At 43.3% G+C, this 16,126-nt stretch overlaps 1 protein-coding gene across 5 annotated transcripts in view; it reads left to right on the top strand.

Moving 5' to 3' along the window:
- Positions 1-16,126, top strand: part of AFF2 (ALF transcription elongation factor 2) — a 491,933-nt gene that overhangs the window by 401,253 nt on the left and 74,554 nt on the right. For all 5 annotated transcript variants that reach the window (XM_067023268.1, XM_059050316.2, XM_067023267.1 and 2 more), the window contains one exon: positions 1,313-1,350. In XM_067023268.1, coding sequence (XP_066879369.1) covers positions 1,313-1,350 — 38 coding nt within the window. The remainder of the gene's footprint in view (positions 1-1,312; positions 1,351-16,126) is intronic.

The following is a 16,126-nucleotide window of genomic DNA, read 5'->3' as shown; positions in this document are numbered from 1 at the left end:
ACTGTACACAGATCAATGGGTTCAGCAATAAACGGGGACCAGGCTCCATATCTAAGGCACACAGGCCGAGAGGCCCAGAGGTTTCCTCATTTCGATGATTTGGTGTGTGTTTTCTTAAAGGTTCCACGGGAGGAAATTGATCCAAGCCATCGGTCAGCCCTTGCCCTTTTGTGGTATCTGCTAATAAAAATGATTTTAGAAATGGATACTTTGGCCTTTCTATCACCGGGCAGGTGCAGCCAGGGGGCCGGAGCAATGCAGGGTAAACGGTTTTCCACCAGAGACCTAAAAATCCCCAGACGTGCCCATGACCATTCCCTCTGTGTCTGCCTCCACACCCTGTCGTAAGCCAAGCAGGTGCACACGGAGGAGGGAGTTGAGATATTTCTGAAATATTGAGAATGGCCAATCATATGAATACCTACTTATCTCTAAGCCAATCACAATGAGCTCCTTTAGTGTAAGGGATTTAAAATCTAATTGGCTGGTATTATCTGGAGGTAGGAAAACATTACATATTCACATAATTAGAGGGAAAGACTTTTCTGAATCACGGACATATAAACATACGGACAGATACAGAGAGCTTATACTCTTCATTCTAAAATTTCAGACCTAAGTCGAGCATATACAAAGTTCACACGTCCATTTTAAAGACCTGGTCTCTTCTCAGTGGCTATACATTCTCAATTTATTTGAGCTCAAAATACACTCACAAAAGAGAACAATAAACCAGATTCTCTGTCCTCTTTCACCCAACAGAGACAAGGTCTCAATAAATCAGCAGTCCCTTTCTAGTGATCAACAGATGATCAGCCCAAATAGAAAGGAGGACCATCCAGGAAACTTAGGGGAGTCATGAGGAAGGATGGAGTTGAGTCTTATCTCGGAATGTGGATGGCAGTGTGGTCCTTGGAAATTAGCCATTTTCCAGAACGTGAAAGGATGGAGTGGGAGTGGGGGAGTTCTTAATGATCGCTGTTTTCCACAAGCACAGGGCTCAGGTTAAAAAAAGAAAAAAATTGGAGGGAAAAGTGGAGAGAGGAGGATGGAGTTATGAACCTAAGGGCCCACTCTCACAGGCACTGCTGAATTTCCCAGGCAGCCCTGGCAGTGCCCGCCTGTGTCTGAAAGCTGCACTTGGACCAGTAACCACGCTCCCCAGGAGAGGAAAATTGCTTTCTGGGTCTCCGGTCTGCTTATCTCCTCATGTTTCTGAAGAGCATTTTATATTGCTTATTGTTTTGGTAACTAGTTGCAAAGATTATGCCTGCTAATGTTGTCTAATTGCATTTTTTTCTTCTGTTCACAGGCTGTTGAAAAGGCAAAATCTAAGAATAATCCTGTAAAGTAAGTTATTTTTTTTTTATTAGTTGGAGATGTTCATTTGAATGTACTCCAGGCATGTGAAAAAAGAAGGTCATAAAAGAGACCTTGATTTTGAGTTCATCTCTATTCGTGACAATTTAAAAACAAAAACAAAACAAGCAGAAAAAAAAAAAAAAAACCCTCCAATGAGCAGGGACCAGCTTTTTGATTTTTCCTGTGGTCCTGATGAGGAAGTGCTCCAAGTTATGCCCAGTTTACATAAATTAATATGTGCCGTCCATGAATAGCTGCCAAATACTATTATAATCATATTCAATGCAGAGTACTTCAAGCCTTTGGGTTTTGCACATGCTAAAAAGATTACATTTTTAATTGCAAACCTTGGACCTATGACAGAGACGTAAATGGCTGAAAATGTGCCAAGTGATTTCCAGCCACGTGGGGAGGTTTGGCACCTCAGCATCAAGGCCTCGCTACTCTGTTAATGAAAAGCTCATAAAAGTATATTTAACTGAAGGTTTTTCTAGCTAACAGAGGCATTTCCAAGGCATTTTATGAGACACTCTTAAATTATAAACAAGCCGCACAGCACTCTTTTAAATATAGTACCTCTTAGACAGCCTGTCTTTTCCAGAAGGGAGACTTTCAAATTAAAGATGGCTGTCTTGTCATTTGGGTTTGTGACATCTGATTGCAGTGTTATGATGCATACCAGTTCCACCAGCCATGTGGCCTAGGGAAGATCTGCTCTGTTTGCCGGGTTACTACAGGTCTGGTAATATCACATCTCTAGGAACTATGTGTTAACTTACGTCAGCCAACTTCCATTAGAGTGGATAACAAATGCAGAAATGGGGAGTGCATTGATTTGTTTTTTAATCTGTATCTTTTAATATAAAGTGTGTCTCCTGTAGATGGCATATAGTCAGATCTTGTTTTTTCCCCCCCAGTCTTACAGTCTCTGCCTTTTGACTGGATTGTTAAATCCATTCACATTTAATGTTATTATTGATAGAGTTGGATATATATAGTTAGTTATACAGTTATCTAGTTGGGACTGCATTGATTTTTTTTTTTGTTTGCTTGTTTTTTGTTTTTTTGTTTTGCGGTACGCGGGCCCCTCACTGCTGTGGCCTCTCCGTCGCGGAGCAAAGCCTCCGGACGCACAGGCTCAGCGGCCACGGCTCACGGGCCCGGCCGCTCCGCGGCACGTGGGATCCTCCCGGACCGGGACACGAACCCGTGTCCCCTGCGTCGGCAGGCGGACTCTCAACCACTGCACCACCAGGGAAGCCCTGCAATGATTTTTAATAGTTTCTGAGAGAATGGTTTAGCTAATGCCAGTGACAAGAAGGCTGCTTGTGTTTTATAAAATAATTAACTTTTCCAAGTCACCAGGGTAGTGTTCAGCACACCATCATATCCAAGCTCCAATTCATTTTTCCAAAAGTTTTTGTGTACTTTGTTTTTAAATTTAATTTTCTTAGGCCATGGAATATTCCTTATCAGCCTTCTGTAGCCTCTGGAGGGCTGTCTGTGGTCTGGAGATGTATTATGCTATAGTCGTCCTATGGGAGCATTTTTAGTAGCTGAGTCTTGGTCTGGTTGTTTGGTTGGGGTTGAAATCTTCTCTGCAGCCTGATTTCTTTTCTGTCTTTGCCCGGAAGGCTTCTCTACTGCGAGCCCATGGCAGGCAAGCTCCATGGATTAGAGGATTGTGCTAACGAGGCCTAGGCCAGGTCTTGAGTCCCTGGGTGGGCCATTAGTGATCTTCTTTCCCATAGTCCGACTGCACCCCTCCCTCCAGTCCACCCGCGGGCAGATGCATGCCCCGGGTCACAAGGGATGGGGCAGAGGCTGGCGGAGTGTAAATCTGGCCCTCAGTGGGACAGACATCTCCAAGTTCAAGCCCTCCTGATAGGAAATGAGTCCCACGCTCCACCTCTGTGTGCACAAGACAGCCTATTGGCAGTGAGCAGGGCTTCGTTAAATCGTACTGATGGCCTGGAAGTGGGACCAGTTTTCTGTCTGCTCCTTGTGAGAATTCGACCCTACAGATAATTATATTTTTTATGAGCTCTGGCCAATTCCCAGCACGGACTATATCGAATGTCTAGCACGTTAAGGAACGTTGTAACGAGAAAACAGAAAAACTAGAAGAGCCAAAGGATTACTAATAGGATGCGGAACAATGTTTTACTCTTAAATATATCTGAAGATCTGTCCAGTTAACAGACGTAAGTCACAACCAACTGGTAGGTGTTTAGCATTGTTTTCCAATTAAATAAGATACCACTGTCAGCATGAGTTTGAGTGTCCTGTTGCGTTTGGTACCTAATACCTGATACCTAACTCAGTTGCCCAGCCACAGCCATCTGGGTACTTTAAGAAGACAGCCTTCTTCAAGACCTCAGCTCAGGGACGGGAATTTCAAAACACAGCTCAATTAAACTGCCTGACAGCAGAGCAGAAGTGAAGTTTTAAAAAGTTTTATGTATAGTGGTCCTCTTTCCGTTTCTGATGTCTGCCAGAGAATTTCAGTTACACACAGTGCACTGCGATCCCAAGGAGAGTCGGGGTTTGTTACGTGTTTTCTGAAGGAATGAACAAGTAAACAAATTGGACACATCCCAGAAAACAGTCCTTTCAGGAACCTGGCCTGGAGGTTTAATAAGACTGGTACCCACTCGAGTAGAGTGTCGGGGCCAAAGGGTTCGTGTGTTGTAACTGACCAAGGCGTCCATTCTCTTCTTCTGATTCATGCCACGTGTAAAATGTTCCTACGTTGCTCTGGTTCATACTAACTGCTCTGCTTCTGACCATTTATTGGCTTGATCTTGTATATGAGAATTAACATGTGATTGTTTGGGCGTACAATGAAAAGTGTGTACAGCCTTGCTGGAAGAGTAGAGGTCTGGAGGCATCATTTACAACTCAAGTATGAACACACATTGGTGAAGATGATCATTATGTGTGATTGGATGTCATCCTCTGGTGCAGAGTTTGGCAAATGGTTGGGGGAAAAAAATCAAAAGAAGACTATTACATGACATGGGAAAATTATACAAAATTCAAATTTCAGCGTCCATAAAAGAAGTTTTATTGGCACACAGCTACACTCATTTGTTTCAGTATCGCCTGTGGCTCCTTCTGTGCTACAGTGGCAGAGTTGAGACTGTACAAACCACCAGACCAAAAATATTTACTATCTGGCCCCTTACAGAAAAAGTTTGCTGACCCCTGCTCTGGTTGGTCAGGTAGGAAAAGGCGCAGATGTAAACTTTTCCATGACAATGAAGGTTAACTATGAACCCTTTCTCTTTTTGTCCTCTAAAACACCGAGTAGGTATTTACTGAGCCCTTTATCTTGTGTTCAGGACTTTCTGGGGCTGAGGTATCACCTAATCCTTATTCAGAGCACAGAGACCGTTCCGAATTCAGGATCATTGAAAATCCTTATGGATATGCGGTCCATTGACGGGGCAGCGATGCCTCAGAAACCCATAAACACATAGCTAGACTATGTTGGTAGTCTTCCAAGTTGTGTGTAGATGGATATATTGCAAATGGCATATACATTTTCTAAAATTCTATTACTTCCCAAGATCTAACTAAGGCTAATTAAGCTTTCGATTCAAGTGAGGGTGAATGATTCACAGTGTTATTTGCTTTGTATATTTTCTTCTCCAAAGGTTCGCCTCCCCCCTCCCCATTTCTCAACCACTTGTTTAATTTATTTTTAATACCTTCATGGTTGTAAGCTTCCTTCATCACCGTAGGGAGACGGTGGTACACATTAATTACACTCCGTACAAAGGAGAAATTAAATATATGCTTAGTGAATGTAAGCACATAATGTACCTGGATACACACAACTTTACCTTGAAACATTCAATATTACCTCTGAGGATAAGAATCAAAATTGTACGTTCTTAAGATCAGTGATCAGGACAAGAGATCCTGGTGTACCTATCAGTCCATTGGAGCCACGCCCGTATCAGAGCTTGATTAGTATGTTCAAACCGTGCCTCTTTCATGTGTCGGAGAGACTCTCGCTTGTATGTGAACGTTCTGCAGCAATTATCTGCAAGCTTCATTGCGGCAACAAGGCCTGAGAGATGTACAGATTTCCTTTACCATATGTGACTTATCACATACATTTTTTTAAAAAACACATTTCTGTTATTAAGACATATGTGATAGTACACTTCTGCAAATGTGAATTGCTTTTGGCTAAAAGCCATGCACTAATAAGTTGAGTTGAATCTAACCGAGGTTGACATCTGTTACCAAAAGGGTGGGCAGCAAGCAGTTATCAAGCATAAAATTCTTCCTGAACGTGGTGGTTGTCTTTCACAAATCGGGATCCGAATCCACTCTGCTTAGGAAATCACAGCTTCATTTAGGCACTGATCCATCTTATAGATATGGTGGTTTCCTTATGGAAAATGACAAATAGCCACAAAGATGATTTTCCTGACCACGATGTTTGTGCATTATTCATTTATTCATCCAATGGATATTTACTGAGGATCTCCAGCATTCCAGCAACTGTGATAGATGCTGAGGGAATTAAAAATAAATCTGACACAGGTCTTACCCTCGAGGAGTTTAGAGTCCAGGAGGAGAGATCAAATCGGTTTGTAAAGAACTAAATACAAGACAGAGAGACATACGTTCGTTAAGTGGGGACAGATAAGATACAAGGGAGGCTCTGGGGATGGAAAGTGCTTCTAGTTATCACTATCGGAGAAGATGGGGGAGGGGCAGCGGAGGAAGAGACATTAGGACCGGGACTTCAGAGACTCCTGGCTTGAGACACTGGCACTGAGGTGGCAGACAGTGAAAGGACTGGCTGGAAACTGAGGCTCCGAAGAAATAATGGCCTAGGACCCTCGGAGCTTATCCACATAAAAGAAATGAGCTTGGTAGAGTCGGATAACATTGAAGACCTCTACCTTGTTGCTGTGAATCATCAGTTCGTCCACTAGTTATTAAACATAAACAAAGAGCCCGTGGACCTGGGGTCTAGCCCGGAATCTAACACTAGCTTGTGGTGTGAAATCGGATATGTTCCTTCCTTGCTACACACCTCAGCTAGATTATTTATATGGTTCTTCCACCTCTTAACCATAAAGCAAAGCTTCAGATTTTGTTTTATAATGATGCTTATTTGAGGAAACACTTGATGTTAAAGTTTGATGTAGATGCATACCAGCCCATACGTTATAAACATTGCATATATGATATACGCGTTTATACCCACACATGCACACGGGCACACACACACACACACACACACAACGCCTTTTCCCATAATTTCTGCCTCGTGCATTCATGAAATGAGGGACAAGCCACATCGCTAAAGTTTTAAAGAAATATGTTCGCTAGATTAGCGTGGCTCCCAGGATGTCGGGTTGAGCCTTTTAGATGACCCCTGTGACCAAAGGCGATGCGTGGCCGGAGTCCATATCTCTGTGGTGCTCTTGGACGCACGTGCATCTCAGACAACGCAGCGCATCCTGCAATCTCCGTGTCCTCTCAGGATGACAAGGCCACGGATTCTGCACTGTGTTCTGCCGAGTCTCGTGGGACTGTCTCCTTTTGGAACAGAAGGCTCCAGAGAGGTCCTGTAGAAAGAGACCAACTTATCTTTGTCTTACCCAAGGCTTCCCAAACGTGTTGGATGAAGGTGCCCTCTTTCTACAGAATCGGATGCTCCGCTCTACGCAAAATTCAAGGACCACAAGGAGGCCTGGCCCCCGTAGGTGGTTTGAGAAACCTGGAACCTATCTCCTGTGTCTTTTACTGTGTCACAGTGTCAATGAGTTTTATCAGCTGCGGGTGTCCTCAAGAGCAGTTCTCAACGAGGGGAGGGGGCGTTGAGGGTTAGGTCCCTCCGAATGAGATCCCTGAAGCCAGCAGTCTGCAGTGTGCACTCTACGATGTCAGCTAAAGCATAGTCACCCTCTAATCGGCTCTGGCCATTTTAAAGGTAGTTAAAGGAAAGATAACAATAAAACCTCAAAGCTTGATGAGCACCTTTCTTCTTTAGGCGGTCAATTAACACTAAGAACCATGATGATAAAATGGAAGTAGAAAGCACCCAGCTATTGGTGCAGCAGAGCGGCCTCAAGCAAGCCAGCAAAGGCGCCATCAAGCCATTTTAAAGGAAATTCAGCCACTTTTTAAGCAACATTTTGAAAACACCTCTTTTTATCCTGTACTTCATTAAGTAGCACGTTACTTTCTAACTCTGTTCTTCGTATTAGCATTTGCTGCTGAAACGAAAGTGGACGACTTTGTTTATTAATCCATGCACACGAGTCAACTCAGCTGTTGATACGTGAGCTACACCTAGAATTTTATTTTAACATTACCATTCAGCGATCTTTCAGAAAACTGTTGAAAACTCAGAATCACCTGGCTGATCTGCTCGAAATTCCAAGAAGTCATGTCATGTGTTCTTTTAACCAACATGATTTGCGCACCTACTGTGTGCCAGGCTCCATTGAAAGGGACAGGAGTTAGGGAAAGCTTCTGCCCTGAACGTTGGCACACTCTGGGAGGAAACGGACACATCATGCCCTACAGGCTCTGCGATTGAAGCGTATGCAGCATCTTCCGTGCCTGGGATGCAGGATCGAGCACCTGCTTGGAGGGGGCTCTCCCTAGCTCAGCGGGGGCCCCAGTGAACAGTGGGGATGAAGCCATTCAAAAGAGAACAACACTTCCAAAAGGCACGACGAGAGGAAAGCACATGCGTGTTGTGAGCAATATCTGGGAGGTCGAGGCAGCTAAGGAGAAGAGGCGTTTTTCACAGGAGCAGGAAATACCAAGCTCACTGGAAGCAACACACCGCCAAAGACTCGGGCCCCACTTTTAGCGTGAAGAGGGGAGTAGTACAGTGTAGACACAACTAAGAAAACGCTAAACGGGATTCTTTTGTTCCAGAAAGTTAAAGGTGCGATGTAGGGATGGATTATAAGGCACCCTTTAAAAAATGTTTGTGGGGAAATAGGCATCAAATCCTTTCTGGTTACATCTGGCTAATCCTTCTCTGTGGACTTTTATGTAACCCTCGCTCCCTGCAGGGCGCCTCCGAGCCTCCAGCTGTCCCCTTGTGGCTTTACCAACCCTTGATTGTTTCTTACATTTGACATTTCAAAATTTTCATACAGTACCTTTCACGTTATTCAAACATCTAGGCTACACTAAGACATACTATTTTCGGTAGGCGTGACACATAACACTATTATTCTAGCTTCGTTTTCTGAATTCGTTCCACAGACGTACAAATTCTTTCTGACTGTATTTTTATCATCCACAAATGTAAGCACAGTAGGGCTATTTTTATTTCTAGAGAAATGATGCACGGCCCCCCTGGTAACGACGCGCAGGGCTCCAAAACGCTAAATCCGTCCTCCATCTACCACAGAACAGGATCAAAGTCACAAGCCTGGGGTCATAAGTTATTTCGTTGACCACTAGTTTAGGGAGACTGAGAACAGGAGGAATGACTTACTTTGGCCAGGGACGGAGATGGGAAACAAATCGTTTCTGCTTTATCTAAGCTTTTGCCTAAACCAACAGCAGTTATCTGGAGAGTCAACGTTAAAAAAAAAAGACCAAAAAAAAAAAAAAAAGGGTAAATCATTCTTCCACAGGAAAATGGTTCCATTTGTAGAATTTGTAGCATGGCGGTAGATCGCGTGTCGTTATCATCCAGGTTTTACGCGCACACACATTTGTATACTCTGTGTATCCATCTACCCTCATGCTCCGAGGGAGCTTAAACCCGAGATAGAATTGTTGCTGAAGACGTTGCAGATCTTTTCCTCAGTGTCCCTTTCCCTGTCCTGGCCACACCCTAATATTTTGACTGCTTTCCTTCTTCTCTTAACCCTCATGTTCCCACAAGCGGGGTGCACGTAGTTAGGGAAAATATTTGAGAAGACTCTGGGTTTTTGCTTATTTTGTTAGCAGCTTCAGGGAGCGAATGGCCGTCTACCTCCATGGCAGCCCTGTGAGTTACTGGCAGGGCAAGCCCGGGGCAGCCAAGAGGCTCATCCACACCCACTGGTCTCCGCGTTATCAAACCCCGTAAGTGGGAGTGGCCAGGAATCCACTAATAATAGCATCTCCATGGAGAAGCACACCTTATTCATTTCTCTACCACCAGCTGGAGATGTGTATTACTACCCACATTGGCTAAGTGAAAGGTTAACTGGCCTCAAATCATGATACCAGGTTTACTAAGCAAATTCGACAAGCTGGTAAACTTGCTTTGAAGATCTGCGTAGACGTGTATATGCTCTCTCAACACACGTCTATGCATATTCATATATAACTTAAACCCCACCTACTTCCAAAAATAGATTTGATGTGATTGAAACAAGACTGTAGAGGAGGATGTTTGAAAGAAACAGGAGACCCTACTATTTCCTAGCACTACAGCAACATCTGTTTTCATATATGATGCAACTAGAAAATGCTATGTGGTTTTAAATCTACCCAAATGAGGGCTGCCCTGCAATAACGGAGCTGAGCATTGCCGGCCGCATCTGCAGGGGCGTCACGGCCGTGCAGAGGCTTTCGGGAGATCCTCTCGGGAAGTTCCATCACGCATGTGTGATGGGTGGTAGACCTTTGAAGTGGGGTTTAACTTTTGAAAACTAACTAGTCCAGGACAGTGATTTAGAGTCATGGATGTTGAAAAAGTGGGTAATCAAGACAATCAATGTAATATTGTTTCAAAATATTAGTGATTTTCTCTTGTGGATAGAGAATGCCCTGAGGAGGAAATTTACAAAGGCTTTGTAAAACAACAGCAGCAGCATTGTGTGCAAAATCGCAGCCTGTCCCGCATATACACTCCCCATCGCCTTTACCCGACTTTATTTTTCCTCTTTAGCAGTTGTTAGCATACCGTATCTATCCATCTGTCTGTCTCTCTGTCAGATCGATCTATTTAGCTATCAACTATCTAAGGTTTGAAGCATCACCTTCCATGAGAATGTCAGGTCCATATGAGGGAGAACTTTGTTATTCACTGCTTTAACCTTAGCACCTCAAGCAGTCCCTGGCATACGGTAGGAGCTCAGCATTTGTTGAATGAATGAGTGCAGGTGTCTAAGGATATGACTCTGAAGTTCCACTCTCATAGTTCAGCATGAATATGAGTTTAATCTTAGAGGAAGCCTGATTTTGCACTCTCCTTGTTAGCCCTCATCTGAGTTATAACTTTTCGTAGAAAGGAGCCAAGCTTTCCTTTAAAGGAGTCAATATTCCATATGGGCTAAACTCTGAGGCATTTTAAAGTGACCTGTCCTGTCTATATAGAGCTAGAATTTTCTGTCTCAGTTGATGCCTCCGCTCTATACCCGCCTTCCTACTCAGGATATAAGTCCTGCTCTTGATTTTGAAGGGAAGGTGCGGGGGGGGGGGGTGTGGAAAGATGTCAGCATCCCTGTGGGTGGGGCTTAGGCATGGGCAGTTGCATTTGATGCCATTAAGCATTCTCAAGAATGACAGAAGGCACATTTTTATCACTCTAGGACAAGGAAACAGAGCATTCAGTTAACAGGTGACAACACGTGATAGTTCCTGTGTTTTGGAAAGGCCATCTTGATGCTCGGAAACTAGCAGGATGGGACGCACAGCAGCCAATGCCAAAACATGCACACTTGCCCTCTTCCTCAGCGCTGGGGAGTCTGCGAAGCTCCTGATCTGCGGTTCCTCCTCCCCCCATACTTCACCGTCACAGCATGAAGAAGCCTTTGGTCAGTGTCCGCATTGACCAATAGCCCCGGCTCTCCCTTTAAGGGAGCTGGTCTTTAAGCCACAAGGGTTCAGGCAGTAACTGTGCAGCAGTACAACGAAACAAACCTTCTTTCAGCTCATGTTATTTTCATGAATATGTAAGTAATTAAATCCTTTGGTCACATCTCAGTAGACGGAGTTTAAAAAACAAATTTCTCACTGGATATCGATGTGTCTGAAAGAAACTAAAAAACAAGACCGTGTTTCAGGAAATAACACTGCTTCAAGGTTCATTTTGCCTCATACAGCATTTCCTAGAATTGAATTGCCTGATCTCCTCCCTCGGGGATTGCTCTTATGCTTGCAAAAATCGAGGCTGATTTTATTGGAAGATCATCTCTGGATGAGGAACGTACTCCAGAGGAACCTTTGCATGGGACGAACAGGTTTCTGGTGCCCATGGCACGTTATCCAGGCCGATGCTGTGTGAGTTCGCAATCTTTCTGTTCATTCAGCCAGCACATTCATTAGCGATCCTTCAGGCAGGGTGAAAGAACAAGACAGATTAGGGAAATTTACTTTGAATTGTTTGGGGGACTTATTGACTTACAGGTCAGTAATCAAATTCTAGCTTTTAACATACACATTAAATATTTTACTCGTCATGGCAGGACTCCCTGTAGTTTGTACTTCAAATGCTGATCATAAAACAATTTGGCACAAAGATCTAGGACGTTGAAGCTCTTGGATGGATGACAGGGCTGAATTATGGCGGGAGAATGGTGACACTGAGTAGTGAAGCTCTCATACTACCTTTGCAGGCATAGCTCATCCATCAGTCATTGCCTGCTTGTTGACTTTTTTAGTTATGAAAAGAATCCAGAGTTATCTTGACAGCACAGCTAAACAGGAGACCCCAATTCAGAAATGTACCCCAGCTCCCAAACTCCACCAAGTGCAAACTAAGAATATTATAGACAGAATACATTGAGCCTCCTGGACAGAGGAAGGGAAGGAGAAAACTGATGTAGAAGCCACACATCAGGGGGCTCTGGTAACCTTGGGGTGACATGGACTCTGGAGACTGAAGAAAAGGTACTCAAAAGCTTATTTGATTCATGGTTATGGGAGAGTTGGCGGGGACGGAAAGACAGAAAGGATAGTTTTGTGAACAAGAGAGCGGGAGACAGAGCAGACCCTCATCAAAGTATATACTGCATCTTAGCCCTTGAACTTCTTAGGCAAAACCTACACTAGGAAAAACCTACACTAGGAAGGAAGGAAAAATATACACTAGATTCCCCTGTTGTGTTGCTGTTAAAAGTCTCTCTGCTTACGGCCACTCATCAGAGCGCAAGAAAACTTGATCAGAGGTGATGGGCTCGATGCCTACCTCTAGGTTTAGAATAATTCAGACGTTAAGTGTAAAAGCCAAAATGTCGGTCTGTGCTGACTGGTTGGGACCCTTCTTTTATGAATTTTGTGCCCAGATTATTACTATCATTACTTTAACCGAGAGAGGGAAAGTAAAACAATTCCCAGGATCCAGCAGTCCCACAAAGCTCTTTAAGTACTGATGTACCTGACATAAGGCTTAATACTTGGGTTTCCAGCAATCAAGAGGCAGCCCTGTGCAATAGCACCAGAGCTCAGTTCCCAGTGGGCATAACGGAGCTGATTAGATATATTGAGTTCTTTGTGTCATTCAAAGAAAGCAGAATCTCATACACGTCAGTGTTAGCTTCCTCTCACTTCATTTCAATTTTCAATAACCAGTGTTATCACATGTAACAGTTTCTTCATAATGAAACTTCATGTCGAATTGGATTTGTCTTTCAAGTGAAAGCACATGGTGAAGCCTTCTGAAATCTGATCCTTGAAAGAATTTTTACCGCTACAAAAATCTTCAGTATACCTCAAATTCCCCAAAACAAGAATAAGGCAGCAAGTGAATAATAAAAACAAAATTGCTATGTTTGAAAAAAAAAAAAAGTTATATTTCTTCTTTTGCTATTTGAGAGGCCTGGGGAAAGAAGTGCTCTGGTGCATCAAAATAATTTGGTTAATGGAACTACCACGTGTAGAGAGAAGGATTTTCAAGGAATTACAAGAGTGTCTGATCCAGAGACCATCTCACACGTAATGTAATCCTTCGTCGATGATTTAGGAAGACCATGCAAGATTATCACAATGAACAGTTCTCAGCGTGCCATTTGCACTGGAATCCCGGTTGCTCAAAAGTTCTCGGTGTGCGCTGTTGGTGGGAATGTAAATTGGTGCAGCCACTATGGAGAACAGTATGGAGGTTCCTTAAAAAACTAAAAAAAGAGCTACCATATGATCCAGCAATCCCACTACTAGGCATATACCCAGAAAAGATGAAAACTCTAATTTGAAAAGACACATGCACCCCAGTGTTCACAGCAGCACTATTCACATCCTGCCAAGACATAGAAGCCACCTAAGTGTCCATCGACAGATGAATGGATAAAGAAGACGTGTTGTATGTACAGCAGTAAAAATAGCCCCTTGGCATTGAGCACCTACACTGGGTCAGGCACTTCATATGCAGGTGACACCTTGTGGCATGTTTGTTAGGGGTTAAATTATGCTCCCCAAAAGATATGCTGAAACCCTCCTCCCCAGTACCTGCGAGGGGAGCTTATTGGGAAATAGGACCTTTGCAGATGTAGTCGAGTTAAGATGAGGTCATTACAACAATCCCACTACTGGTCATATGCCCTGAGAAAACCATAATTCAGAAAGAGTCATGCACCACAATGTTCACTGCAGCTCTATTTACAATCGCCAGGACACGGAAGCAACCTAAGTGTCCATCGACAGATGAATGGATAAAGAAGACGTGCTGTGTGTACAGTTGACTCTGAACAACACAGGGGTTAGGGCCACCAACTCCTGCACGTAGTGAAAAATCCAGGTATAACTCCACAGTCAGATTCAGCAAACTGTGGATCATGTCTTACCATAGTACATATTTAGTGAAAAAAATCCATGTATAAGTGGCCCCATACAGTTCAAACCCATGTTGTTCAAGGGTCAACTGTATATCTGATGGAATCTTATTCAGCCACACAAAAAAGAGGGAAATCCTGTCATTTGTGACAGTATGGGTGAACCTTGAGGTCATTATGCTAAGTGAAATAAGACAGAGAAAGCCAAATACTGTATGATCTCACTGATATGTGGAATCTTAAAAGAAAGCCAAACTCATAGAAAGAGAGAGTAGATCAGTAGTTGCCGGGGTGGGGGGGACGACATGGGTGAAGGTGGTCAGAGGGTATAAACTTCCAGTTTTAAGATGAGTAAGTTCTGGGGATGTAGCGTACAGCATGGTGACTATAGTTAACAATACTGTATTGTCTACTTGAAAGTTGCTAAAAAGAGTTGATCTTAAAAGTTCTCACCACACAGACAAAAAAAAATGTAACTATTTGAGGTGATGGGTGTGTTACATAACCTGATTGTGGTACTTGTTTTGCAATGTAGTATATCAGATCATCACGTTATACACCTTAAACTTACACAATGTTAAATGTGAATTATATCTCGCTGAAGATGGGGAAGAAAAGAGCTAGGTGTGTAGATGCAACCGTGCTCAGTCTCACTCCTCAAAGAATCCAGTTCTGCTACTGGATTTGGCAGTTTGGTGTTAAATCACCCCTATTCTCCACCCGCTTCCTACCGCCTCGACAGAACTATAGTCAATCTCGCAGTGATGTGAAAAACATTAATCTAGTGTCCGCACAAATTCTCCAATGTCCAGATAAGTCAAGTATCACCTAGACAGCTTGTCTACTAATTCTCCGACGTGAAGATAGTTGAATTAGGGTGGTTTGGCATTGGATTATTGAGAACGGAACTTCCCCACAGTTTTTTACCGGCATAGGTTGCAGAAATGCAGGTCTACTGATCCTTGTAACACTCGGGGTAGCAAGACCCAGGAGCCCTGGAGTCTCTTGACTACAAACCGTACTATTCCAGTCCTTTCCTACATGGACCAACATGTGGAAAAGGTTAGAAACCACTGTTCTAGGGATTTGAGCGTTATGCATCCATATTCATCTTTCTTAAGATTAAAATGTTTCAAAGCAAGATAACGTCCTCAGATAGTGAAAGCTTCAAGGTCAGAGTTCTCTCTTCCTTCCGCCAATTGTTGATGGGCTAAGTTAGTTAGCGTTTCCCAAAGTGTGGTCCGTGGATTGTGTTTTGAAGGATGTTAATAGGTGTCATTCAGGCAACAAAACAAACAGGTGCATGTGTGGGTGTGTGTGCTTGGTGCAAAGTGGTCAAATAAATACAGAAAATGCTGGGTTTAAAAGTTTTCTCCTAAGTTGAATTTTGAGCCCTTAACATTCTAATGGACATTGTGCATCTCTCAGAGGAGGAATATGGATTATTGCAGTGGTTCCCTGGCATGTTTGACCTAGAAGCCTTTTGTCTATGGAATATCAAAATCTACTTAGAGACATGCTGGGATCAGTAAAGCTGGGTTGCATTATTGATATCAGCTCAGTAAGTTAAGCAAAGTCATTCTCATTTGAGGGTACCTCAGTGAGCCAGAAACAAGTCTCTTTAGCCAACCTACTGTTGATATATGGAGCCACTGGGGCACAACCTGGAAGGTTCACCAGCTTACCAAGGGGGCCACTAGTCTGAATCAACTAGACAGTGGTCCTAAGCAGTCTTCAAGCCACAGCCCCATTGTAAGCGGGTAAAGTGAACTGGAAAATTGGAGTGATGATCTGATGAATTACATAAATATGAATACCCATACTGTCCAGATCAGCATCTCCTGTAACGTCTATCCCTCTCTTAAAACTGTCTCTATTTTAGACATATACATTGGTGTTTTTGAGACGGTGACACAATTTTTTAAACTAGCTATTTTAAGATATAATTCACACAGTATATTCACAAATTTGTACGACAGTCCCCACAATCAATTTTAGAACATTTCCACCATCCCCAAATGAAACCCTGTGCCCATTAAGCAGTCCCTCGCCATTCGTCCCTC

This window comes from Kogia breviceps, chromosome X (genome assembly GCF_026419965.1).
Source record: "Kogia breviceps isolate mKogBre1 chromosome X, mKogBre1 haplotype 1, whole genome shotgun sequence".
NCBI classification, from domain to species: domain Eukaryota; kingdom Metazoa; phylum Chordata; class Mammalia; order Artiodactyla; family Physeteridae; genus Kogia; species Kogia breviceps.
Note: the sequence above shows the minus strand (reverse complement) of the source record. Positions and strands in the feature narration are given on the sequence as shown.